Below are 27,438 nucleotides of genomic sequence, written 5' to 3'. Positions count from 1 at the left end.
TAGTGAAGAGCTGAATTCTGGATGACCAGAGTAAGAACATTTTGAGGAGTCAATAAGTGTTTTAAAGATCTAAATAAATGTTCATTGCAGCATTGTTAGTGGAGTTGTGATGTTTATACCTCCCCATGAAATAAGCAATATTTTTTAACCTAGTCTAAATGTAGTTCTTTTTAATAGAATACCAAAGTGTTGCATGTTACATATAGAGATAGAGAGAGAGATAGAGAGATAGAGAGATAGATAGATAGATAGATAGATAATACCAAATAATGCACTTTTAAAAACATCAGGAATAAGCAAATAAGTGGTTATCTTGCCTCCATTCTTCTCCCAGGAGATTTGGCAATAAGTAGAAGTTGAGGAGGACTTGGGGGTAGGTGGGTGGGTTGGTTGGTTGGTTTCTTTCTCTCTTCCTCCCTCCCTTCCTCCTTTCTTTCCTTCCTTCCTTTCTTCCTTCAAGATCTAGTTGACTTTATTAAATGATTTATGAATTGGGCAGCATCCTATCGAGCAAGTGGAGGGGAACTCCCTATCTTTGGGGTTTCTGTAGGACTACATTAGGGAGTACTCTAGAAGAAATTCTTGGATTTCCGGATGGAGGGGATGATTATCTCTGAAGAGAGAGTCTCATTTTGTTAGATAGCTATTTATCAAAAGCTAAACGAGGTAAGTAATATCTGCATTGTTTTGTGTGTGTATGTGAGACATCATTTAAATATATGTTGTTGCATAGTTCCCAAGCCTATATCACAGTCATTTGGGAAACTTTTTAGAAAAAGATACCCAGGATGAGGTCCACTAGCGTATGTATATATACGTGTGTGTGTGTATATACACATACATATACATACACACACACACACACATATGTATATATGTATGTGTATATGTATATATGTGTATGTGTGTGTATATATATGTGTGTGTGTGTGTGTGTGTGCGTGCATTTTTTTTTTTTTTTTTTTTTTAAATCTCAGGTTTGAGAAGCCTGGTGGAGGATATTAATTGGTCCTGTTTAATATTGTGAGCAGTTACCTGCCCACATTTTTATTTTTGCTGGTCAGTCTTAAAACAGTTTTCTTTCCTTTCTGGAGGAAAATAATATTATGGCATTTAAATCCTTCTGTAGTTATAGAGACTTTGGTCTGAATAAGACAGTAAAGAAACCCCGCTGCTCTTGCAAAAATGATCTGAGTCCCATCCAGAGGTTTGAAAAGTCAACTGTGTAAAGTGATGAGATTTTTTTTTTATTGTGTTTAATCAGATTATAAAGACTTTGGAACACTTACCCATTCCTACTAAAAATATGTTGGAGGAAAGCAAAGTACTTCCAATTATTCAACGCTGGTCTCAGACCAAAACTGCCATTCCTCCGTTGAGTGAAGGAGATGGGTATTCAAGTGAGAATACGTCACGTGCTCACACACCACTCAACACTCCTGATCCTTCCACCAAGCTAAGCACAGAAGCTGACACAGATACCCCCAAGAAGCTCATGTTTCGCAGACTTAAAATTATAAGTGAAAATAGCATGGACAGTGCAATATCTGATGCTACCAGTGAGCTGGAAGGCAAGGATGGCAAAGAGGACCTTGACCAGTTAGAACACGTCCCTGTAGAAGAAGAGGAAGAGTTACAGTCACAACAGCTACTCACACAACAGCTGCCTGAGTCTAAAGTTGAGAGTGAAATCACCATGGAAGCCAGTAAGCTACCCATATCTGAACCAGAGGCTGATGCTGAAATAGAGCCTAAAGAGGGCAATGGCACGAAACTGGAAGAAACTATTGCTGAGGAAACACCATCCCAAGATGAAGAGGAGGGTGTATCTGATGTGGAGAGTGAGAGGAGTCAGGAACAGCCAGATAAAACAGTAGACATAAGTGATTTGGCCACCAAGCTCCTGGATAGTTGGAAAGACCTAAAGGTAAGGAAACATTTCTGTTTATTTTAACCTGAATTACTCAGGTCTAGAGTTACACAAATCTTAAGTTGAATTACCTACTTTTCTAGCTATACATATATTTGAAAAATGGAGTACCATCTCTCTTACTGATAACTAATTACAAATGTCTCAAATGTTTTAAACCTTGGCAGGAGATATACCAGCCAAACTAATATACAGATATCCCCTTTTCTTCATTTAGAAAAGCATATTGCAGCAGTGACTTCAGTTTTTTTTTTTTTTTTTTGTAGTTTTTTAAACATTTACTCATTTTTTGAGAGACAGAGACAGTTGCAAGTGGGGGAAGGACAGAGAGAGAGGGAGACACAGAATCCGAAGCAGGCTCCAGGCTCCCGGCTGATCACATAGAGCCCAATGTGGAGCTCAAACTCACCAACAGTGAGATCATGACCTGAGCCGAAGTTGGACGCTTAACCAACTGAGCCACCCAGGTGCCCCAGTGACTTCAGTTATTTAAGCGCACCTTACATTAAAACCAAAACCAGAAATACGTTGAGTTACAAACATGATTCTACATTTGAAAATTCTTTGTAAGAGTGTATGTAAGAAAAAAAGTCAGTGTTTAAAGTAATTGGAAATTAATATATTGGATTAACTAGAAATTAATTTTTAAAAATTAACTATAACTGGAAAACCAAGGTAATTCAGCAACTTCTTATCAAAAATGATTGAACACAAATATCTATTCCAGTAAAACAACTTTATATGGAGCTAGTTGGTGTTCAGTTCCATTATTGTTTCTGAAATAGGCCTGCCTTTAAATGCCTACTTCTTTGGTCAAAAGATGTTATCTAGAGGAAAATAGAGAGGTGTGGAACCCTTACGCCTAATACGTACGTAATCTGTCATTAAAGAACATAGCAAGTTGTACAGGGTTTGCTTTGCAGAAAACTCAGTCTGGGTCTTGGATAAACACAGAAGTGAGTAACAGGATGAGCCTAGGAGAGATGTGATACATTTTGATTGTAAGTGATCTGTATCTGGGATTCAGGTCTTGAGGACCCTGTGGGAACAGGTTACTTCCTAGCTTCTATTTTTCTGTTCCTTTCTTCTGTCAGAAGTGAAGCAACCAGATAAACCAGCAGTACAGGTTTATTTGCAGTAAGATGGACAACTGAATCCTACCTGTCCCCAATTATGATTACAAAACTCACCCATTAGATCCTGCGATTTGACCCATATGGAACTGACCTCACACTGAACAAAAGGAGTAGTTGATTGGTTGTGCACTATTCTTACTTCCGGCATTTGTAATTTGCTGTGTTGAGACTCTTCTTTAAGTATGGTGTGGTTTCAGTTCTCGTTGACCTGTTTGCTACTCTTGCACCACTTAGAGTTTATCGTTAACTCAACCTTATTAATAAACCTTGTGAAATCCTTCCTTTTTATAAACCTAAAAGGAAGAATTCATAGTAAACCTGCTTATGATACAACACGTGAACTGCAGGAACCAGAATTGCAGTTAAAAGAAAGAAATGCTGGGATGGTCACGTGGGTGGACCTTCATTTAAGGCCTGCTTTGTGAGGGCACAGGAGTGTGGAAGAAGTCCCTCTTGAGTTTGGAGGTTAGTACAGCCTGTGGCATGACTGGCTTCATAAGGAAGGTGGAAATGGAGACCTGTACTGGAATGGGCATAGAAAAGGCCTTACAGACATAGTTTTACAGAGTGAGAATGGGGTGGCAGACCCAGTAGTTCACTTTTGCCTGATAAATCTCTGGTTGACATAAGTTTAAAAAAATGAGATTTAAGCATCATTTCTTTAAAAACCTGTCTCTTCTTAAAACCTGGAAAAAGTAATACTTTCGTTTCTCTCTATGGTAGTTTTTTATTGTAATGGTAGTGGTATGAATTACTCTCTGGGATATCCTTAACTCAATTAGCTGTAACTGGTCATTTAAAGTCACACTCTAGATGTTTTTGAGTTCTACCAAATTATTTCTTCCCCTGCTTGTCCTCGTTCCTCCTGTCTGAAAGATCAAAGCAGTTGCATAGCACTATGTAGCTTGATGATCCTTTTTACTTGAGGCTCAAAATTTTATTCATACTTAAAATATATCCTTCTTAACTTTCATACTTTGGATGTATCCTGATTCTTAGCATCAAGGAAGCCATTGAATGAGATTTTCCTTCTTCAAACTTTAGTTTGCTCTGGAATCATTACTCACCTAGAATTGCATGACTGAGAAATGTTGTCACTTGACTGAACTGTGATGTTTTGTTACACATTGGTGCTGGGGCTCTTAATTCATCTATCATTCTGTTTAACGTTTACCATGATTCTAATTCCAAAACTCTGATTATGGTTGTCAAGAAAAAAAGAAAGAAAGAAAGAGAGAAAGAGAAAGAAAGAACTTTAGCCAGTATTTAATCAGAACATTGAAATCAGAAACCCATAATTTGGACATGTTTTAGATAAACACATGGACTTGATGTGATTACACTATACCCATACTGTCCCGGCATTGAAAGAGTTAACTACTTCTGTCTGACTTCCACCTATGTATTCAAGTAGACCGTTGGCAGAAAAGACAATGTCTTATTCAACCAACCTTTATTAATTAAGCACCTATTGCCAAGCACTGGGTTAGTTGCTGATGTTAATTCCAAGATCGTACTAAAAAAAGCATTACTCTAAGATTGTGGTTATGTTAGCCACTCCAAGCTTCCCTGACCTTCTGGGGCCACTGTAACATTGTTGGACATGTGTTCCACTTGGCCTTTCTACACATTGGATGGAGTGAAGAACTGAAAGAGGTTGCTTCAGATCCTTAATCTTGATTTTTGCTGTGAAGGCAGACCATAGGGATCATCAGTAAATGAAAGAGGGTGGGAGGGAAGGGAATGAAGCTTCATGAATTACTCTTTGTCCTCCCAGATCTGATGATGATCCCCCTTGTAACTTGAACCATTTCCATCTAGCTTCTCAGGGCAGCAAGGAGCTTGTTAACATCACCAGCTGACCATGTGTCTCCTTTTCTCAACTCCATTTTCAACTTCGTGCTGAAGAAAAACGAGAACCTAGCGTGCATTCTGTGAAGAAACAGGAAGATGGTTGGGAAGTTGGATGATGCATGAAAAATATAATAGGTGAAAAGAGGACAGAGGTGGTTAACTCACTGGCGCCGGCGTTATTTTGGTGCGTCCATTGCCGACAATGGATGTCGTTCCGGGAAAATCCCGACTCCTGGCGAGAAAGGATTAAGTGAGCTACTTTTTCTATACCTCTATACACAGGACTGCTGCCATGGCTCCACAGGGCTTGCACATTTTGACTCCTAAAGTAGACCTAAACAAGAAACATCACCTAACACATTGCTACTACACATGAGCATGTATTTTCACGTGCAAATTTATCGGGCTACATTTTCAGCAGGGACATGTGCATATATTTCTATTTGCAAAAGGAATTACTGTACATCACCCCTCATGCTGAAAATATACCCTAGACTTCACAGGGCAAAACAGTTGGTTATAAGTGGTGATTGATTATAACTTGACTGGAAAATCCTCATTCATTTGGATCATGAGAAGAAGAGGTAAGGTTCCTGTGAATTTGGCAGTTTTTTTCAGTTAAACACCCAGTAGATTATGATGGCTAGTGATTCCAGAGCCTCTCTTGTAAACACTTAGACTGCAGGATATGCATCTCTCCTTATAATGAAATCTGGGTGGTTACAGTTACACCTGGTTTAGATGATTTAGGGGCACCATTCTGTACATGTGATAAGTTGGACTATTCTTAATAATACTCTTCTTCATGTTTATGTCAAGACTATCTTTAATTCAACAAACATATTATTTGCCTAGAAAGTTAAGCATTAAACTCTTTACAGAAAGTTTAAATAAAACATAGGGTTACTCAGCTGAAAACGTTTAAGTCACTACTTGGAATTTCAGTCTGTAACTGATATCCTATGTGGAATCTGCTATGCAACATTTCAAAATGAAATTATGTACCCTGGGTTTCTGTAATAAATTTCAAAATCTTTCGTAGAGATTATTCTGTATCCATAAGGATCAATATTATCCTTTCCTTTAAAATACATTTTTTTTTTAACATTTATTTATTTTTGAGAGAGAGAGACAAAGCACAAGCAGGAAGGGGCAGAAAGAGAGGGAGACACAGAAACTGAAGCAGGCTCCAGGCTCTGAGCTGTAAGCACAGAGTCTGACACGGGCTCCAACCCGTGAACCATGAGATCATGACCTGAGCCCAAGTTGGATGCTTAACTAACTGAGCCACCCAGACGCCCCTCCTTTAAAATTTAGAATTGCCCCCAAAGAAGCAATCTTAGATACTGCTACATTGAAAGTTTTTTTTTTTTTTTTTTTTTAAGTTTATTTACTTATTTTGAAAGAGAGAGAGAGAGTACGTGCAGGGCAGAGCAGAGGGGAAGAGAGAGAGAATCCCAGACAGCAGGCTCCGCACTGCTAGTGGGGAGCACCGTGTGGGGCTTGAACCCACAAATCGTGAGATCATGACCTGATCCAAAATCGAGTTGGCCTCTCAACCAACTGGGTCGCTTAGCCGCCCCAAAATTTGTTTTACAAGTATCAGATTTAGTAAAAGGCAAAAATGGTCTAAAGCTTATTAGTAGTCCTTTTTGTTATTACTGGATAAGTCCTTTAATCTAAATCATGGCTTGGCTATGTCTGTCCCACTGCTTGTTTTTGTAAAGATTTTTGGGAACACAGCCATGCTCATTCATTTACATACTGTCTATGGCTGCTTTTGCACTGTGGTAAAGTTCAGAGTCTGGCTGCTTGAAACATTCTGATTTTGAGTGAAGTCATTTTGATACTTTATTCTTATGGATGAACTCTTAATTCTGTTTCCCTAAAGACATGATGATTATGGTTCTATAGCTCATGAAGTTAGTTTGGAAAAAAAAAAAAAAAGTCTTGACTCTGTTTGGGAAAAGTTACTTTGAATAATTTGGATGTAAGGCTGTCTGAGAAGTGGGAGAGAAGAGATCTTTACGCAATGTTGTTTTTCCCTCAGGACCATGATCAGGTTAGTTGGAAACTTAAGGGAGGTTTTGAGTATAGATAAGTTGGTGCAATCTAGTCTTACATGTAACCATAATAAAATGTATAAATTTTTCTTAATATTCCTTTTACTTTTGATGTGATTTCAGACTTATAGGAAAACTGCAAGGATACTATTCTGTGTATGTATTCTGTATGTGATACACATTCTAGTGACAAATGTAGAAAAAAAGCTAAAAATTCCTCTTATTCCTCCACCCAGATTCCCCAGTGTTAACATTTTACTAAATATGCTTTATCATTTTCTCTTAAATTTTTTTAACTTAAAATAAGTTACAGATGTGACATCCATTGCCCCTAGATATTTTAGTGCATATTTTATAAAAACAAGGATATTATTCCATATGACTGCAGTATATTTGTTAAAATCAGCAGATTAGTGACAAAATACTGTTATCTGACCAACAGATCTTCTTCAGACTTTGCCAATTGTACCCATAATGTCCATAGCAAGAAAAAAAAATCTGATCCAGAATTGGAGCTAAAGTGTTATGTTGGGTTGTATCTCTCTAGTATCCTTTAATCTGGAATAGCTCCTAAGTCTGTCTTTGCTTTTTATACATTTCAAATTTTTAAAATATTTTGAAATTTTTTAGAATATTCCTCATTTTGGGCTTGTCTAAAGTTTTCTTTTGGGTTCAGGTTATACATTTTTGTCTGGAATAGTAAGGAGTATCCTTCACATGATGTTGATTTGTTCCACTATTGGCACTGTCAACTCCAGTCCCTTGGTTAAAGTGGTGTCTGCCAGGTTTTCCAACATAAAGTTACTGTTTGATCCTTATCATTAAAAATTATCCTATAGGAGCACCTTTGGAAGTGTGTAAATAATCTGCTTTTTATCAGATTTATTCATTAGTTTCAACATCCAGTGAATTTACCCAAATCACTTAACAGCTGTGATGGTTGCCAAGTGGTGATTTTCTAATCTCTCATTCCTTTTGCTCCCCTCTGTTTTCGTTGTAGCCCTCTTGTAAGCAAGAGCTTTTCCTGCTCTCCCATGTAGTTCTGTATTCATTGATTTTTATCAGTTTAGGCTCATGCATTCTCATTTTTTAATTATTTTTTTATTTTAATTCTCTATTAAACATTCTTCCAAAGCATTATTTTACCCTGTATCTTACAGTTATAAGAAATAACATTGGCATTAGAAAAACTAGGAAGAACGATAAATGTTTCTTTCTTCTTCTATAAAGAAGGAAAATTATAACAAAGGGCAGAGCTTTACACATTTAGTTAAATAGGAGATTCTGATTTGAAAACTGCATCTCAGAGAAAACGTGTATTTGCTCAGTTATTACTATTTTCAGTTTTTTTTTAATGTTTGAGAGAGAGCAGGGGAGGGCAGAGAGAGGGAGGGAGAGAATGCTTCATGCTGTCAGCACAGAGCCCAGTGTAGGGCTTGATCTTATGAAACTGTGAGATCATGACCTAAGCCAAAATCAGGAGTTGGACACTCAACCAATTGACCCACCCATATGCCTCTGTTCAATTATTTTTTAACAAAAATACTTATTTTTCAAGAAGGAAACCCAGTAAAAAAAAAGGTTTTTATTTTAAAAATAGTTGTGCATTCAGCTATAGTTCCCCCCCCCGCCTGCCAAGCTCTGATCAGATTTATTTTGATTTGGGAAAAGTTTTAAACATCTTTTAAACATCCCAGTACAGAACTTTTAAAACTATTAATAGAAAATAAATGAAGAACATTAAGTGCACAACACTAATTACTGGCGAGGTACTGGTATTCTGTTTCCTCCCTGCTTCTCCCAAGGAAACCTTAAATTGAATCTTCAGCAGAATGATCCTTAAATATACTTTATAAAAAATGAGAGCTTTTATTTATATAACTTTTAGATTTTGTTCTTCCTAATTTTATTCTGAAACTCAATTTTATGCCAAACCATATTAGCTTTGTAATGTACACTTGTATGCAGTTCAGCAAAGCAGTAGTATACCTCAGGCTCTGTTCCCTCAGAGTTTAGGAAAAACAGAATTGGTCACAGGCATGTATTGATTGATTGAATGATTGAGCATGTGTGTACACACCTGTGTGAGAGGAGAAGGGCAGAGGGGGAAAGAGAACGTTAAGCAGGCTCCACACTCAGCACAGAGCTCAGTGCAGAGCCTGATGCAGGACTCAGTTCCACAACACTGGGATTACGACCTGAGCTGAAATCAGGAGGCCGGCACTTAACCAACTGAGCCACCAGGCGCCTGGGTCACAGCCATTAAAAACCAATCTAAGGGCACCTGGCTGGTTCCCTTAGTAGAGCATGTGACTCTTTTTTTTTTTTTTTTAAGGCTTATTTATTTCGAGAGAGAGAATGCATGAATTGGGGAGGGACAGAGAAAGAGAGAGAGAGAGAGTCAGTCCCATGCAGGCTCCACACTGTCAGCACAGAGCCCGATGCGGGGCTTGAACTCATGAACTGTGAGATCATGACCTGAGCCGAAATCAAGGGTTGGACGCTTAACCGACTCAGCCACCCGGGCGCCCTGAGCATGTGACTCTTAAACTCAGAGTTGTGTGTTCAAGCCCCATGTTGGATGTGGAGCATTAAAAAACATTTTAAAAAATTTAAAAAAGCCATTAAAAACAAATCTCACACTGTTTGCCAGTGTGTAATTTCTAAGTTCTGACAATGAAATATATGGATATAAATCTGTATATCTCATCTTTAGTTTTCAAAGGTAGGCAGAGGGGATTCCTCACAGTTTAGTTTTGCTCGGCTGAAACTAAAGACTTTGTAACTTCATAGCCAGTGATTGCCAGTGATTTTCAATTTGCCTTGAAAGAAGGCCAACTGAGGATTAATTTTACCAGTCATTAAAGCCAGCAAGTCCAGGTCAGCCATTGGGACTCTGCAGTCAGCCTTCTTATCTGAGTTAGGAAGCACTGAACTGCTGTTCGTCACATCCATCACCCTGGTGGCTTCTTTACCCCCAGGGCCATCCTTTACCTTGAAGGCAGAAATACTACCAATTTCTTCACAAACTGTTCCCCTTCCTCTTTAAGCTTCTTTTCAGTCTCCTTGAAGACAAGATTTGCCTTAAATCTACCAACTGCAGAGCCAATTGGAGCAGCCTTAATTTGAAGAGTTCTAAAAGAACCAGCAGCTTCAGGAAAACCCATCTTGATACAGTGTGACAACCACAACTCCTACAGTGCCTAAATTATGCTGCAGAGCCTCCTGGGTTCTTGTTTTATTCAGTGAATTATCCATTAATTTTGTTATTTATTTGCTTAAATTGTCCCTTGTTTGGCCAGTGTGAGAGACCCTTTAGGTTCCCTTCTGTGTGATTTTGACAGGTTGCCGTCAGTTTTTTAACCTGGAACAACATGCTATTCCAGGCTTATCTTGCACTTTCCCTTACCCAGCCCTGGAATCGGCCATTTGTCCAATAAACTCTGCTTTCTATGATGTGAAGTGAGATTGAGAAACCAAGATCTGGGGGCACCTGGCTGGCTCAGTTGGTTACCTGTCTGACTCTTGATTTCAGCTCAGGTCATGATCTCATGGTTTGTGAGATCAAGCCCCTGGTCCTGACAGTGCAGAGCCTGCTTGGGATATTCTCTCTCTCTCTCTCTCTCTCTCTCTCTCTCTCTCTCTCTCTGTGCCCCTCCCCTGCATGCTTGCTTGCTCTCTTTCTCTCTGAAACAAACAAACAGAAACTCTTACTAAGAAACCAAGATCTGGGCTCTAGATGAAATCATTGCTACTGGGGCATTGCTTGTAGGGGCTGTCACCAGACCGTATCTATACGTACATACGCATATGTGTATTTCTGTGTATGAGTAAATGTGTGAACACATAATGTACTACTCAACCTGTCGTTTCTCTTGCCTTCCTTCTGTTAATCTGAGACCACACCCTTGTCTGAATCATTTGGATTTCCCTGTGATTTTCACTATTCTGCCTGTCCCTCAAAAGGTGATATTTCTTGCAGCACCTGAGATTTCTTTTGTCCTACGTGTTAAATAGGTCACATTGTCTTCTCATTGCCATTTTTAATTCAGGCTCCTGTCATTTCTTGCTTAGACTGTTGGAACAGCCTCCTGTTTGTCCTTCTTGCTCCCATTCCTCCCTCCCTTCATATTTTCCTTTAAATGCTATCGTGTTATCTTTTTTTTTTTTTTTTAATTTTTTTTTTCAACGTTTATTTATTTTTGGGACAGAGAGAGACAGAGCATGAACGGGGGAGGGGCAGACAGAGAGGGAGACACAGAATCGGAAACAGGCTCCAGGCTCTGAGCCATCAGCCCAGAGCCCGACGCGGGGCTCGAACTCCTGGACCGCGAGATCGTGACCTGGCTGAAGTCGGACGCTTAACCGACTGCGCCACCCAGGCGCCCCTCGTGTTATCTTTTTCTTTTTTCTTTTTTCTTTTTCTTTTTTTTTTTTTAATTTTTTTTTTCAACGTTTATTTATTTTTGGGACAGAGAGAGACAGAGCATGAACGGGGGAGGGGCAGAGAGAGAGGGAGACACAGAATCGGAAACAGGCTCCAGGCTCTGAGCCATCAGCCCAGAGCCTGACGCGGGGCTCGAACTCACGGACCGCGAGATCGTGACCTGGCTGAAGTCGGACGCTTAACCGACTGCGCCACCCAGGCGCCCCTCGTGTTATCTTTTTAAAAACATAGATGTGATCTGGGTCGCCTGGGTGGCTCAGTTGGTTAAGCATCCGACTCTTGATTTTTAGCTCAGGTCATGCTCTCACGGTTCGTGAGTTAGAGCCCCACGTTGGGCTCCATACTGAAAGTGCAGAGCCTGGTTGGGATTCTCTGTCTCCCTTTCTCTCTGCCCCTCCCCTGCTCATATTCTCTGTCTCTGTCTCTCTCTCTCTCTCTCTCTCTCTCTCTCTCTCTCAAAAAAACAGACACACACACACTAAAAAAAATAGATGTATCAACAGGAACCTCTAGTAGCATCACAGAGACTCCCATTAATTCAAGAAGAGAGCCTTTAGTGTATGGCATGAGAGGTACTTCTACGTTTATCTAACTTTCTTGCCCAACAGTGTTTCTTACACATTCAGTGCATGAATCACATCAGGCTGTTCATACGTACTCACCCTTCGTGGCCTTGTACATGCTGTTCTTTTGCGTGCAATATCTTTTCTTCTTTCTCTCCATTTTTTTTTTATCTTCCTTTACTTAGACTTACAGTTGCAGCTCATTCTTTGTGATACTTTGTAATTTTCTGTATTTCTCTATACAGTAGTTGTAATCTTAACAGATTACTAAAATTAGTTGCTTCGTCCCCTCACTGGACCATGAGATCTTCAAGGGCAAGGATTATATCTTGATTTTTGTAGTAAAGGTTACTTTTATTATGGTATCATTTAAATAGTGGTTATAATAATAAGTTACCTCTTAATAGTAGTGAATGACTACTATGTGCCCCCTATGATCAGTAGCCAGAGTGCTGTTTGGAAATGAAGATCTGATCATGTCAGTGTCCTATTTAAAACTTTTATATGGTTCCTTATTACACTGTTATAATAAAATCCATTTTTCTTCATGAGGTTTGCCTACCATGATATAGTCTGGTCCTTATTTATTTATGCAGTCTCACATCAAGCCATTCTGGCCCCCCCAGCGGGTCTGTGCTACTAATGTTCATACACACGTGAACACACATTCATTCATTCCTGAAAACACTTCCTTCTGTTTGGATGTCTCTTGTGTAAGTTTCATCCTTTCCCCAGGAAAGCCATTCCCATTCCTCTAAGAGTATTCTGCCCTTCCTGTATGTTCTCATAACCTCCTTTCCAATCACAGCACATAATATTTCTTTTGTACTTGCACGGAGTGTGAGGGCAAAGAATGCTTATGTCTTGGTCATTCAAGTCTCCCCAGGATATGTCGTTTGGCACTTCATAAATATTTGAATGAAGGTATGAAGAAGTTTCCTCTTTCCCCATGGTATCACACTGCTTCTTGAAACTGTGGTGTGTGTATTTTATTTGATAGGTGGTCAGAAAATATTTGAATGAGTGTCATATAATCTTTACAACCCTGTGAAGTATATACATGGTGGTGTTTTTATTCCCTGTAAAACAGAAAACAAATAAGCCCATGAGGTTGTGACTTAGCTTCTAAGTGACAGAGCTGAAAATTGACTTGGGTCTTCTGATTTAAATCCCATATTCTTTCCATTCCCTTTTGCTGATCTAATAGTGACTTCTATATCTTTGCGAGGCAATTTATATAATTATGTACCTTTGGTGAATACTTCAGATTTCTCTTAATCTGCTTCTGATTTAGAAACTAATAAGTCCAAATTCATTCTGAAATCTTAGAAACTACCATTTTAGTGGTTTATTCAAGGGGTTTTGTTTTTGGTTTTTTTTTTTTTTTTTTTTTACTTCGTGCTGCAGAGATTAGCAAACTGTGATCTGTGATTGAACTTCAGAGCATTTTCAGAACCCCTGAAATCATATGCAAAACTGGGGTTTTTCTGGGGCAGGGGTCCATGAATATGAGCAGCTTGTCAAACAGAGATGTGTATATGTGTGAGTTGGGAAAAGAATGAACTGTGGTCCAAAAAGTATTTTCTGGATGATCTGGACATCAGGAGGTTTCCTATTTTTTTTTTTTAATGTTTATATTATTTTTTTTGAGAGAGAGAGACAGAACATGAGCAGGGGAGGCCAGAGAGAGAGGGAGACACAGAATCCGAAGCAGGCTCCAGGCTCTGAGCTGTCAGCACAGAGCCTGACGCGGGGCTCGAACTCATGAGACTTCAAGCTGTGAGATCATGGCCTGAGCCGAAGTCGGCCGCTCAACCAACTGAGCCACCCAGGTGCCCCAGGAGGTTTCCTACTCTTTTTTTTTTTTTTTTTTTTTAATTTTTTTATGTTTATTTTTAAGAGAGAGACAGAGAGACAGAGAGCAAGCAGGGGAGGGGCAGAGAGAGAGGGAGACACAGAATCTGAAGCAGGGTCCAGGTTCTGAGCTGTCAGCACAGAGCCTGACATGGGGCTCGAACTCACCATCTGTGAGATCATGGCCTGAGCTGAAGTCAGATGCTTAACCAACTGAGCCACTCAGGCACCCCGGAGGTTTCCTACTCTTAACTGGAGTACTGGCTTGATCACCTAATCTTTTTTTTTTTTTTTTTTTAATTAAGTTTTTAACTCCAGTATAGTTGACATACAGTGTTTAAAATGGAATGATTTGACAATTGTACACATTAGCTGGTGCTCATCATGTTAAGTGCACTAATCCCCATCACCTATTTCACCCACCCTCCAACCCACTTCTTGTATCCTGCAGTTCTCTATAATTAAGAGTCTTTTTCTTGGTTTGTCTTTCTCCTTTTTTTTTCCTCCTTTGCTCATTTGTTTCTTAAGTTCCACATATGAGTGAAATCATATGGTGTTTATCTTTCTCTGACTGGCTTATTTCACTTAGCATGATACTCTAGCTCCATCCGTATTGTTGCAAATGGCAAGATTTCATTTTTTGGCTGAATAATATTCTATTGTAAATGTATATAATATCTTTATCCATTCATCTATCAGTGGATACTGGGATGCTTCCGTAATTTGGCTATTGGAAATTATGCTGCAATAAACATAGGGGTGGGTGTATATCTTCAAATTGGTGTTTTTGTATTCTTTGGGTAAATACCCAATAGTGTCATTGTTGGATCGTAAGGTAATTCCATTTTTAACTTTTGAGGAACCTCCATACTGTTTTTCACAGTGGCTGCACCAGTTTGCAGTCTTACCAACAGTACAGGAAGATTCCTATTTCTCCATATCCTCGCCAACACTGTTGTTTATGTTTTTGATTTTAGCCATTCTGACAGGTGTGAAGTGATAGCTCATTGTGGTTTTGATTTGCATTTCCCTGATGATGCGTGTTGTTAAGCATATCTCTCTTGGCCATCTGGATGTTTGGAGAAATGTCTGTTCATGTCTCATGCCCATTTCTTACTGTATTATTTGTTTTTTGGGTGTTGAGTTGTATAATGTATAAATTCTTCATATATTTTGGACATTAACCCTTTGTGAGATATGTCATTTGCAAATATCTTCTTCCATACAGTAGGCTGCCTTTTAGTTTTGTGGGTTGTTTCCTTTACTGGGCAGAAGCTTTTTATTTTGATGACGTCCCAGTAGTTTATTTTTGCTTTTGTTTCCCTTGCCTCAGGAGACCTATTTAGAAAAATGTTGCTACAGCCAGTGTCCGAGAAATTACTGCCTGTGCTCTCCGAGGATTTTTATGGTTTTAGGTCTCACATTTAGGTTCTTAACCCATTTTGAATTTATCTTCATGTATAGAGTAAGCCAGTGGTCCAGTTTCAGTATTTTGCATGGAGCCATCCAGTTCTCTCAGTAACATTTGTTGAAGAGGCTTTTTCCCATTTCCTATTCTTTCCTCCTTTCTCATAGATACATTGACCATATAAATGTGGATTTGTTTCTGTGATTTTTATCCTATTCCATTGATCTATGTTCTTATTTTTGTGCCAATACCATACTGTTTCGATTACTACAGCCTTGTAGTATAACTGGAAATCTGGAATTGTGATATCTCCAGTGTTGTTCTTTTTCAAGTTTGTTTTAGCTGTCCTGGGTCTTCTGTGGTTCCATACAAATTTTAGGATTGTTTTCTGTGAAAAATGTTGTTGGTATTTTGATAGGGATTGCATTAAATCTGTAGATTGCTTTGGGGTAGTATGGACATCTTAACAATATTTGTTTTTCCAATCCAGGAGCATGGAATATTTTTCCATTTATTTTTGTCATCTTCAGTTTCTTTCATTGGTGTTTTATAGTTTTCAGAGTACAGGTCTTTCACCTCCTGGGTCGAATTTATTCCTAGGTATTTTATTATCTTTGGTGCAATTGTAAATGGGACTGCTTTCTTAATTTCTCTTTCTGTTGCTTCATTATTAGTATAAAAATGCCACGGATTTCTGTATGTTGATTTTGTATCCTGCATCCTTACTGAATTCATTTATCAGTCTAGTAGTTTTTTGGTGGCGTCTTTGGGGTTTTCTATATGTAATACCATATCATCCACAGATAGTGAAAGTTTTACTTCATCCTAACCAATTTGGATGCCTTTTATTCCTTCCTCTTGTCTGATTGCTGTGGCTAGCACTTCCAGTACTATATTAAATAATGACCATCTACTCGTCACTGCAGCGTTGGGTTCACCAGTACAACCTGTAACTTCAGTGCAATCACTTGGAGGGCTGCGGTGATTTTAAAGTTTGAAAAATTTTAATTAGAAGAGATGGTTACATTTGAAAAGTGTAAGAAAAAATCTTAGATTTGGAATTAATTTACTTAGAAAACAGAACTCTGAAAATGAGACACACTTAATCATCATAATCTTGGTTATTCATCAGTGATTACTTAACACGAAAACCCTTATTTTTCTACACACATTTACTACTGGCCTAGAGAGGCCTCAAAAGCAGGCACTTGTGTCACCTGTTCACCTTGTGCTTCAGTATTTTTTAGCATAAGCCCAGCACGTTTTAGGTGTGTGTTGAATAAAACTGAGCATTGCTAAGGTAGATTCTTTGAATTAGAGTCAAGCTGGTTAAGGCTGGAGAAGAAGGAGGGGCCGGGGGACAAGTTTAAAGTGAACAACAGTGAACTGGGAGGGCTTTTTAAGGTATGGCATTTGCTGAAGAGCAGCATTTAGAAGTTGCCTTGGGTTCCTGAGGCCTCAGCCTGAGATGTCATAGCCCTCAGGTGGTGGTCTTTACCATGAATACAGCAGTAATGCCAAAAAAGTTTTTTGGTACTTTGTCGGGGGATTCTTCTGAGGCATGTTATCTTTTTCTCCTCTTTTTATTTTAATTTTTACATAGGCCTTTCCTGTACATGATACAAAGTTCAAAAGGCATACGGTGTGGTGTTTTGCTCCTATCCCTGACCCATGTCCTGTTCCCTGAAGGCAACCAGCACAACCAGCTTATTGTATATCCTTCCAGAGATAATGTGTGCATACTGTGTGTATTTCTTTTTTTATAAAACTGGCAGCACTCTTTAGCTCCTTGTTTTTATTTAATATATTATGAAGCTAGTTTCATGCCAATTTATAGAACTTAGCTTTCATACTGCATGGTATTTTATTGTAAAGGTATGCAAGCATCAGTTTCCGTTTTAAAATTTTTTATTTATTTTTTTTTAGAGAGCATATGTGAGAGGGGAAGGGGGGCAGAGGGGGAGAGAGAGAATCCCAACCAGGCTCCACACTCCATGCAGAGCCCAATGCAGGGCTTGATCCTATGACCCTGGGATCATGCCCTGAGGTGAAATCGAGTCAGATGCTCAACTGACTAAGCCACTAAGGTGCCCCTTATAATCATTATCCTTTTAATCCTATTAATCAGTTCCCTATTTTGGCCGTTTTCAGTAGATTCTTTTTTTTTTTTTTTTTTTTTTTTTAAAGCTCAGCACATAACTTTTATATAAATCATTTTGAACACATTTACATATGTGGGAATATACATGTTTGATAAATTACTAAAAGCAATATCTCTGAGTCCTGGTCTGTGTTTTCTGTCATATTCATAGGTCTTGCCAGATTGATCTTTATAGTTTCTGTACCAGTTTAACTCTCACCAGCAGTGTATGTACACAAAGGCATCTATCTCACTACACTCTGGTCAGCACAGGTACTGTGTAACTTTATCTTGGTCAGACTGGCACAGACGGAAAATTATTGAAGTGTTAATTTGCATGTCACTTACGCATGAAGTATTGAATATCTTTACATTTTTGTTTCCTGTTTTAAGAACTTTGACTCAGTCAATGTTTTGTCTATTTTTCTGAATGGCTAAAAACTGAGATTGATTCTTACTACCTTCCATTTCACAGGAGCCCATTTGTCTGAAGTTAGAAGAGTGTCTCTTTAGGGAGTTAAAGGAATAAATAAAATTATTATACTCCCTCTTTCCTTTACTCTCCCTTCCTCTGCCCCTCATAAGTGTGTGATTTTATGAAGTCTCCAGACGTTTATGTTCTCTTCTGAATTTTCTTTGTAGTCAGATTTTAAGACCTCTGTGACCTGATGGAGACCCCTCTACTCCTACCATTTATAATACAGTTTGTGAGGTAAAAACCACAGACTCTTATGCTCTACGGGGACATGATGATAGGAGTTAAATAATTCTTCCTTCTGTTAAAGGAAACTAAATCCTGGTTATAGAGCCATTACCACTGAAGGTATTTCACAGAATTTATGCTGACAGGAAAGGAGCTATGGTACATAGCAGTATTTGTCCAGTAGGTTTATTTTCTTTGATTGGGCCTTGAGGTAGTGTAGGGCTGTAGACATGGAGGTGTTCTATGTTGTGAGTTCATTTTTTGATTTTGTTGTTAATTGAGAAACTGGATTTTTAATCTTTAAGCCAGTGTATAGAATGTGAATCAGGTTCCATGACATGGTCCTATTTTACCCAAAGTTGTTGTATGTTTCTCTAAGTTCTTACCTCTTTTTCTAAATTTTCAGTGTCTAGTAATCAGATAAATATTTGGCATGTTTGCTTTTGACGCTAAAACTTCATAGATGCCCAAAAATCCTGAGAATATGGTGGGATATTTTGAAATCCTTTTCAAATACATTCAGTTACCTGGAAAAGCTTATCTTTCGGGACACTCTTTGTCTCAGGTCATGATCTCATGATTCGTGAGTTCAAGCCCCACATCGGACTCTCTGCTGTCAGCACAGAGCCCACTTTGGGTGCTCTGTCCCCCTCTCTCTGCCCCTGCCCCACTTGTGCTCTCCCCAAAATAAATACTTAAAAAAACTTACCTCTTGTGTAATTAAATATATAAATCCACATGCGTGTGTATGTGTGTGTGTATATATATATGTATGTATATATGTATATATGTATATATATACACACACACACATACACACATATGTGGGTATATATATATATATATATATATATATGAATGTGGATCCACGCATATGGATACACACACACACACACAGATATACAAGTATATGGTGTTCTTAGTATCTTAATTTTCACGGTTTTAAAATTGCTTAGAAAACAAACATTGTGACACAAAACATTAATTGATGAACTGAACACTAAAAGATTGTCATCCAAACATCCCTTCTCTGTTAACATTAGCATCTGTCTTTGTCTAGGGTTGTTGTGTTTCTTAGCCAAAGTCTCACTGTTCTAAAAATTGGGCAATGTAGTACAAATACAGTACAGATCTATTACAAAATAAAAATGCATTGATTTCATAAAGTCAGTGAAAATGATACTGAAGAAATAGTATACAAGAGTAGTAGTGTACTGGAAGCATTTTTAGAAAGAGTAATGAAAGGATTCTGAGAGACTTGGGCAAAATTGTGGCATCGTCTTAATCAGTCCATTATTTGGAAAAAGTATACCAAAAAATATCAGTGGTTGACTCATCTTTTTGGGGGAAGAATTGGAGAAGTTTTCTCTAGCTTACTGATTTGGAGATTGCAAATAAATTTTAGTGTGTTGGTGAATTTGCATAATCTGAATAAGGATAAATGGAATCCTACAGTATAGCTTTTTCTGTCTGGTCTTTACTTAGCATAATGTTTCCAGGATTCATCCATGTTGTAACATGTGTCAGTACTTAATTCCATTTTATAGCTGAATAGTATTATTCCCTTGTGTGGATATACCCAATTTTGTTACTCATTTGTATGGACATTTGTGTTGTTTCTACTTTTTGACTGTTAGGAATACAGTTACTGTGAATATTTATGTACACATTTTTGTGTGAAACTGGTTTTCATGTCTCTTGGGTATATACCTATGAGTAGAACTTGTGAGTCATAGTAACTTTATATTTAACTTCTGAGGAACTGCCAGACTCTTTTCCCCAATAGCTGTACCGTTTACAATGCAATGTAATAAGGTTTTTACCTTTACCTTTACCTGCAGTGTGTAAGGTTTTTAATTTCTCTAATTTCTCTACGTCCTCACTTTTTTACTTAGCATAATATCCTCAGGGATCATCCATGTTGTCATAAATGGCAAGATGTCCTTTTTTCTCATGACTGAATAATGCATCATGTACATGTACACTGTATCTTCTCCATCTATTGATGGACACTTAGGTTGTTTCCATATCATGGCTAGTGTGAATGATGCTGTAGTGAACATGGGACTGCAGCTCTCTGAGATCCTGTTTTCATTCCCTTTGGATATATACCCGGAAGTGGAATGGCTGGCAAATGTTTATCAAAAAATAGAAAACATACTAGAAAACATACTGTATGAATAAGTATAAAGACCTTCCACCTTTAAGTTTTATTTTCTTCTGGTCAGCCTATTTTTCTCTATGTACTTTCTCTCTTGGCAGTCTCCTAAGTACCACAATATAAGTTATGATCTCCTAAGATGTTCCCAAATTGTGGATCTCTTTCCTTAGCCTGTTTCCTAAATTTCAGATATACATTTTCAGCTTGCTTTTGACTCCTCCACTTGCCTTTTAGATACAAGTTCATAATCTTCTCTTACACGCTGGTTTATCATTCTCAGAGGTACATTTTTATTAAAAGCACCATCATTTTCGGGGCGCCTGGGGGGCTCAGTCGGTTGAGCGTCCGACTTCGGCTCAGGTCATGATCTCACGGCTTGTGAGTTCGAGCCCCGCGTTGGGCTCGAACACAAAAACCGTGAGATCATGACCTGAGCCAAAGTCAGGACGCTCAACCGACTGAGCCCCCCAGGCACCCCTTGAATGACATCTTTACATCTTTTGCAGGTGTTATTTTAAGCAGCCACTACTTCTGGTTATTTGCACAAAAGTAGAGCTTGGATACTTGACCTATATTAAATGCCCACTTGTTGAATTTATGTGCAAATATATGTTAATATGTGCCTGTATCATATTCTAAGTGCTAAGTAATTCATTTACATTACTTTTCAGCGTTTTCCCATCACTCTCTCAGGAACTGTTAGTTGTTTTTGCTTTCTTTTGTTTTAAAGTATCTTGTGTGGTACTATTTACACTGTAGCTAATTAATAAATGTTTGACACAGAATTGAGAATCTTGAATCTTAGACCCTCCATAGTCTTGGTTTTCTTTTTTTTTTTTTAACGTTTATTTATTTTTGAGGCAGAGAGAGACAGAGCATGAACGGGGGAGGGGCAGAGAGAGAGGGAGACACAGAATCGGAAGCAGGCTCCAGGCTCTGAGCCATCAGCCCAGAGCCCGACGCGGGGCTTGAACTCACGGACCGCGAGATCGTGACCTGGGTCGAAGTCGGACGCTTAACCGACTGAGCCACCCAGGCGCCCCATATAGTCTTGGTTTTCAACATTCTCTTCTGGTAGAAAAATTTTGAGACCTTGTTGATCTGAAAAATGCCTCTATTTTGTTCTTGCTTGTTAGGCAAATCATAATTATCATTTGAAAATAAATTTTTCTTTAAAATGTTCAAGACATTGTATCATTTTCTAGCTTACAGTGTTGCTGTCTATTGAAGTCTGATGCCATTTCGATTCCTTTGTTGTGGTAGGTGCTCTCATTTCTTCCATCTGGTGACTCATGTCTTTAAGTTCTAAAAACTGTGTGTGTATGTGTGTGTATGTGTGTGTGTGTGTGTTAGGGTTTTTTGTTTTGTTTTGTTTTGTTTTGTTTTCCTACTTCCTCAGTTTTCTCTCTCATGCTTTCTGGCATGTCTGTGTTAGATGTAGGTTATCTAGCGCTTATTCTCTAATTTTGTTTTTTGGTTTTCCACTTTCTTTCTTGACTTTTTGGTCTGCTTTCTGGGTGACATTCAGCTCTTTTTTCCATCACAGTTCTTACTTGTTCTTATCTTGCTGTCTTTTTTTAATAGCATCTTATTTCATTGATAGAGTATTATTTTTTTCTTTATGAAGCATCAGACAAAAGCACATGAAAGAGAATACAGTACATGGAATAGAATAAGATATGTAAGAATGCATGTACATTCAGTACTCCTTTCTTAGAAAGAAAAGATAACACAGATGGGTTTATATATATATATATATTTTTTGGTCTTCCACTGTCATTGTATAGGACTTCAGGATGGAACTGGAATAAACACATGTGTCTGTCTCCATGTTTTTGTTTTCTGCCTCTTTCTTTCTATGTACAACTCCTCGTCATCCTTTAAGACAATTCGGATGTTTATTTCCTTCAGGATACTTTTTCCAGTCCTCTCTCCTAAGGCCAGTTTTAGTGTAAGATAGTATATGTTTCCTTTCTATTTTCCTCGAGTGCCTATGAGGTAGTAGTGGTGGTGGTTAAAAGTGTATGCTTTGGACAGAGACAAATCTAGGCTTAGATCCTGGGTTCAGTATAGAGCTCACTGTGGCATGTATGACCCTAGTATAGTTATTTAACCTGAGTATGTACTGTAGATATAATAAAGATACTTCTAATAGCAGTGTAAAAGTATATGAGAATGCAATTAAAGGACGTGGCACACAGTAAGAATTGTCAGCCATGATTGTTAGCCTGTGAATTCCTTGGTGGCTGCTACTGTGTATCTCCAGTGTCCTTTAAACATAGGAGACCGTTAATATGTGCTTTTAACACATAAATACTTGCTGTATAAATGAGCAAACCAGAATTCCACAAATAGCCATCAAAGAACTTGTGCTGTCTTTGTTTATAAATTAAAAACAACTCCACACACATTTACAGGCTTTTATAAGGGATGTTGGATGCATTGCTTGTGCATGAATTTATTAGTGATTCAGTGTTTATCGAACAATTTCTGGAGATTGATTTAGAGCCTTTGATGGAAGAGGAATGATTGATAGACTAAGGGTAAGCTGTTCTAAGCACTGAAAAGAGTTCAAAATGTTGTAGAGGCGTACTTATTAGTCTGACCCTGGAAATATGCAATGTCTAGTCTATGGTTATATAGGCCTGTAAGTAGCATTCTTACCAGGGATGAAAGAGAATGATGGTATAGATTTAGTGATTAAAAAAAAAAAAAGAGCTATGCAATACTTTGAATTTCTTTAGCACTGTGTGGTTGATTTCTGCACATTATTAGTAGAATTTCACTTATTGGTCCAATCAACAAACAATTGAGTGTTGCCTTTGTGTCAGACATTTTCTTGGTACTAGAGATAGAGCAAAGAGTAAGCTAGTGTTGGCCCTTAAGAATTACAGCTTTGAGTGTGTATGTGTATGTGTTAGGAGCAGCAACGTAGACACCAAAGGAGTAAAGCGGGATGATAGGTAAAGAATATTAGGTGGAGTGGGGAACTAGATTCTTTTCGGCCCCTCTGAAGGCAGGGTTAGTCCCTGAACCCAGGTCTCCTGACTCATGGTTTAGTGTTCTTTCATAACATGCTAGTCTTTTGAGTAGAATTTTTAGCAGACCAAAGTAAGTTTACATGGAGGGTTAGTGTGAATGAAGCCAACTCAAACATTTTCTTCAGTGGATTCTGTGGCCTGCAGATAGGACATTATTCTCGAGTTCCATATCACATAAGCTACCATTATTGCTATTTATTCTTAAGACAGAATGATTTTAAGAAATAGTATAGTAATCTTCACATGACTGCTTCCTTCTCAGTTTACATTATTGTGGGGCTTTGGAAAAATTCAGGGCCTCAAAATAGACAATCTGAGTTTCCAGTTTAATTTTATATTCAGCTTTAACTATATGAAGAGGAGGATCCAGTTAGTAGCTCCCAAGTGCTGGGGTGCATATTAATGGAATTTACTCCCCATAGTTTGAGGCACACAGTAAAAGTCAATAGCTTTTGGTCACGAGTCAGTAATAATCTTCCATTTTGTGAACATTGGAATGCATTTTCTACTTTAGTAGTTGCTCTAAACTTTTGAATGAAGTTAGGAATATATTTTTGAGAAACATTTTCTTTGGTACCTTAACTGCCACCATAGAATAGGTCCCAACTTGAAGTCTGTGTAATAAATTATGATAAACGTTTGTAATGAATACTTGTAATGCCCAAGACCTTAGGCAAAAGAAACTATATAGGTAAAAATTTTGTAATCCTTAGTTGACACAGACTTATGTATCTCTGTGTCTGTTCTAAGCACCCTTTGTGAATGACCATGTTATCTTTTTGGAGTACCTAAATTTACAGAGGACCTAATGCAACAGTCATTTTGAAGCCTTTAAAAATGAATAGAACATGTGTTTTTCCTTATAGTGTGGGTAGGTGGTGATGAGTGGCATTCTTACTTTTTCCCAAGTTTGATAACCCCTCTGAGAGATGGACAGAGGAGTCGACAGAGCTAAGAGTGTCAGCTTTGTCCTTTCTGTCTTTATTCCTGATGCACCATTATAGCTGGACACTGACAGCTCGACAGCTCCAAGCATCCCTCAGAGGAGCCACCTCCAGGTGGCTTTGAGCTGAGGACAGGCATATACAGTTCTTTCTCTCAAATTCTCCCTTGTGAGGAGAGTGTGTGAAGGCTGCTAAGAGAAGGTAGTAGTTCAGTGGTTCTCAACGTTCTGTAGGCATCAGAATCATCTAGAGAGCTTTAAAAAAAAAAAAAAAAAGCGTAGGCACCCCTGGGTTGGTTGCTCGGTTGGTTGGGCGTCAGACTCTTGATTTCGGCTCAAGTCATGATCTCATGGTTCGTGGGATTGAACCCCATGTCAGGCTCTGCACTGTCAAGCGCAGAGCCTGCTTGGGATTCTCTCCCTATCCCTCCCCCACTCGTGTGCACGTGCGTGCTCTCCCTCCCTCCCCCTGCCCTCAAAACAAATTAATTTTTAAAAATACAGATACTTGGGACCAGTGCCTGGAATTTTAGATTTAATTTGTCTGGGACGGTATTTCTATAAAAGTTTCCTGGAGCAGTCTAATTGTGCAGCCAGAGTTCCAGTGGAAGTCCTACACAGGAAAGAGGGACTGGGGGAGTAGAGAATGCCACCTGCATTTATGTGTGAGTCCCTAAAGTGGTACTCCTTCCCAAATAATGCCACCGTTACCATTTCCTGTGTAGTACAGGAGATTAAATTGCTCTGGAGTCAGACTATCTGAAAGCATCATAACCTTAAAAATGGAGATGATAGTACTTAATTCATAGAGTTGTTTTGAAGCTCAAATAAAGTAATGTGTTTGAAATGCCTAGTGTGATACCTGGCACACAGGATAAGTGCACATCTAATTAGGACATCTTTATGAAATAATTTGTCAGCACACATGGGGTGTTGAATAATTATTTCTAAAAAATCTACATTCGTATAGATTGCTCTTTATCTGTGTGGTTCATATTTGTCATTTTTAATCACAGCTGAATATTAAATCTTGACCCTTCTTCAGTTGTATAGCATGTGGGTTATTTCTCGTTTTCCACAAATAATTGCTAGAACTGACAATTACGTGGAAAGAGGAGTTCTTTGATTTTTTTGGAGTACAGTTGCTTAAAAAAATGGAATTACCAGCTCGTATAGGTATGGTCAATATTATGAGGTTACTATAAAGTGGAGGTATCATGTGATAAACCATTGAGGATGTGTAGATTTGCCATTGCCCACTTAACCAAAGTGACTGAATAAGGGAATGTTGTGCCTTACCAAGAAGTACTTGATGGACTAGAAAGTGAGGGATTGTCAGGGAACAGGACATGTTCTAGGCCTTAGATTCATATAGCAAGAAAAGGTATTCAGGGCTGAAAAACAGTTTACATTTGTAGAGAACAATTTTGGTACAGCATTGATGCTGTTTCAAGAATGACAGTGATCTAATATTTACCTTTCCTTTTTTAAAAATAACAATACGTAAGTAGATATTACATTTGGCCATTAGCCAAGTTGGTTTTGCATTTATATAAAAATATGAATAATGGGCATTGTCTTTAGACATAAGTTTTCTCAGAGGTGTTTTTATATAGCTGAGTAATTACTAACCTTTTTTCCCTTAAGTAGGGATGGCAAGTGAGAGGTTAGAATTGTTCTTATGAATACTCTCGATAAAGGAACTTTAGATGAGTTCATTTTATATGCAAAAGCTTTGCAGAAATGAAGATTATCAGGAAGTATATTCCTGCCAGAAATGTAATGTCCAAGTTACTTAGTCTGCCACTTGGCTGATGAGATCAGACAAGCCTGGTAGGTGTTTAAAAAACAAAACATACATATACATAATAAATGTGTGTGTGTGTGTGTGTGTATGTACATGAGTTCATATAAGTTCTTATTTCTGAGGGACCAGGATCTATTCTTAAAGCTAGATGTAAGTCAGATTTTGGAGAATAATTAAATACCAGTCTGTTCCTTCCTAGTTCTTTCTTGCCATGTGAAGTCAATCAGCTTCAAAGCAATCACCACTTCCACTCCATACTAATAACTCTTCTTTTGGTTTTTTTTTTTTTTTTTTTTTTTTTGTAATTGCAGGAGGTTTATCGAATTCCAAAGAAAAGTCAAACTGAAAAGGAGAACACAAGTAGGTATTCAGAGGTACTCTGTGTATATGGCTTTACAAATACTCTTTTGGAAATATGCAGAGGTAAATGATAAGAATTTTAGCTATTTTGTTTTTGAAACCCAACAGTATGTAATTAGGTGAATGAAGTATTTGGTGTAAAAGTTTGTGAACTTGCCTTTTTATTCTTTCTTAGTGAATTTTTGCCAAAAGAGATGTCCCTTTACACTACCTTTGGTGTTGCTTTCCTTGAAGTCACTGCTCTTAGTAGCTTTTCTTCCATTTATTTGTCCCTCTAGAACAGGCATTGTTAAACCTGTACTCCTAAATGTCTGTATGTCTTTACCTGTAGATGTTTATATGCAGAATCCTTTATTTACATTCATTTTTCTAGGGAAAATTCAAAACTTTCATCAGGTTCTCAGGGACTCAGTGATCCCTCAAAAGGTTAAGAGTCATTACAGGGACACCTGGCTGATTCAGTCGGTGGAACACATGACTCTTGATCTTGGGGTTGTGGGTACGAGCCCCATGTTGGGTTTTGAGATTAATTAAAAATAAAATCTCGAAAAAAAAGAAAAAGAATCATTCCAGAAAAGGTAACAGGGAGGCCATGGTAGTCTGGTTTCTGGGTTTTACTACTTAGTTGTGTTTCCAGTGTACTTCTTTAAAGATGAAAGCAATGGATCTTATGGTGGCTGTTGTTGATCTCTTGAGCCCTCCAGTATTGACCCAATATAGAGTGAAGGAGCCAGTGTGATCATATTTTTGGTCTTTTTCTTTTTGTTTCTTTTTTTGTTTGTTTTTTTCTTTTTCTTTATTTTTGGCATGAAGAGCTTTTTATAGTCTTAAAACTTAATGGTTAAATAATCATATAGGTTAATGCCCTGTGAGGTGTACTTTGTACCGTTGTTGGGGTTTTGTTTTTGTCTTGAATATTTTTAACTCTATTGGTTTAGTGTCTTCATAGCCAAACATCCTAGTTAGGGCTGGAAAGAATTCCTCCCATAAGAAAGAAAGCAGGGTTGAGTAGTGCTGGTTGGCAAAAC

General features: G+C 38.2%; 1 protein-coding gene, 1 long non-coding RNA gene and 1 pseudogene across 4 annotated transcripts in view; 2 read left to right on the top strand and 1 right to left on the bottom strand.

The window, feature by feature from the left end:
* The window catches only part of SETD2 (SET domain containing 2, histone lysine methyltransferase), a 126,412-nt gene that overhangs the window by 59,140 nt on the left and 39,834 nt on the right, over positions 1 to 27,438 (top strand). For 2 of the 3 annotated variants that reach the window (XM_045492690.1, XM_045492691.1), the window contains exons 12-13: positions 1,265 to 1,927; positions 26,362 to 26,410. In XM_045492690.1, the coding sequence (XP_045348646.1) occupies positions 1,265 to 1,927; positions 26,362 to 26,410 (712 nt within the window). Of the gene's footprint in view, positions 1 to 1,264; positions 1,928 to 4,887; positions 5,056 to 26,361; positions 26,411 to 27,438 lie in introns of those variants that run through there. The other variant, XR_006715823.1, reaches the window with a different exon arrangement.
* LOC123605603 lies at positions 9,553 to 10,165 on the bottom strand (annotated as a pseudogene).
* LOC123605604 lies at positions 18,917 to 21,063 on the top strand. Its single transcript, XR_006715825.1, has 2 exons — positions 18,917 to 20,541; positions 20,731 to 21,063. It is a non-coding gene; the product is annotated as an uncharacterized LOC123605604 (long non-coding RNA).

The sequence above is a fragment of the Leopardus geoffroyi genome, chromosome A2 (assembly GCF_018350155.1).
Source record: "Leopardus geoffroyi isolate Oge1 chromosome A2, O.geoffroyi_Oge1_pat1.0, whole genome shotgun sequence".
Taxonomy (NCBI): domain Eukaryota; kingdom Metazoa; phylum Chordata; class Mammalia; order Carnivora; family Felidae; genus Leopardus; species Leopardus geoffroyi.
Note: the sequence above shows the minus strand (reverse complement) of the source record. Positions and strands in the feature narration are given on the sequence as shown.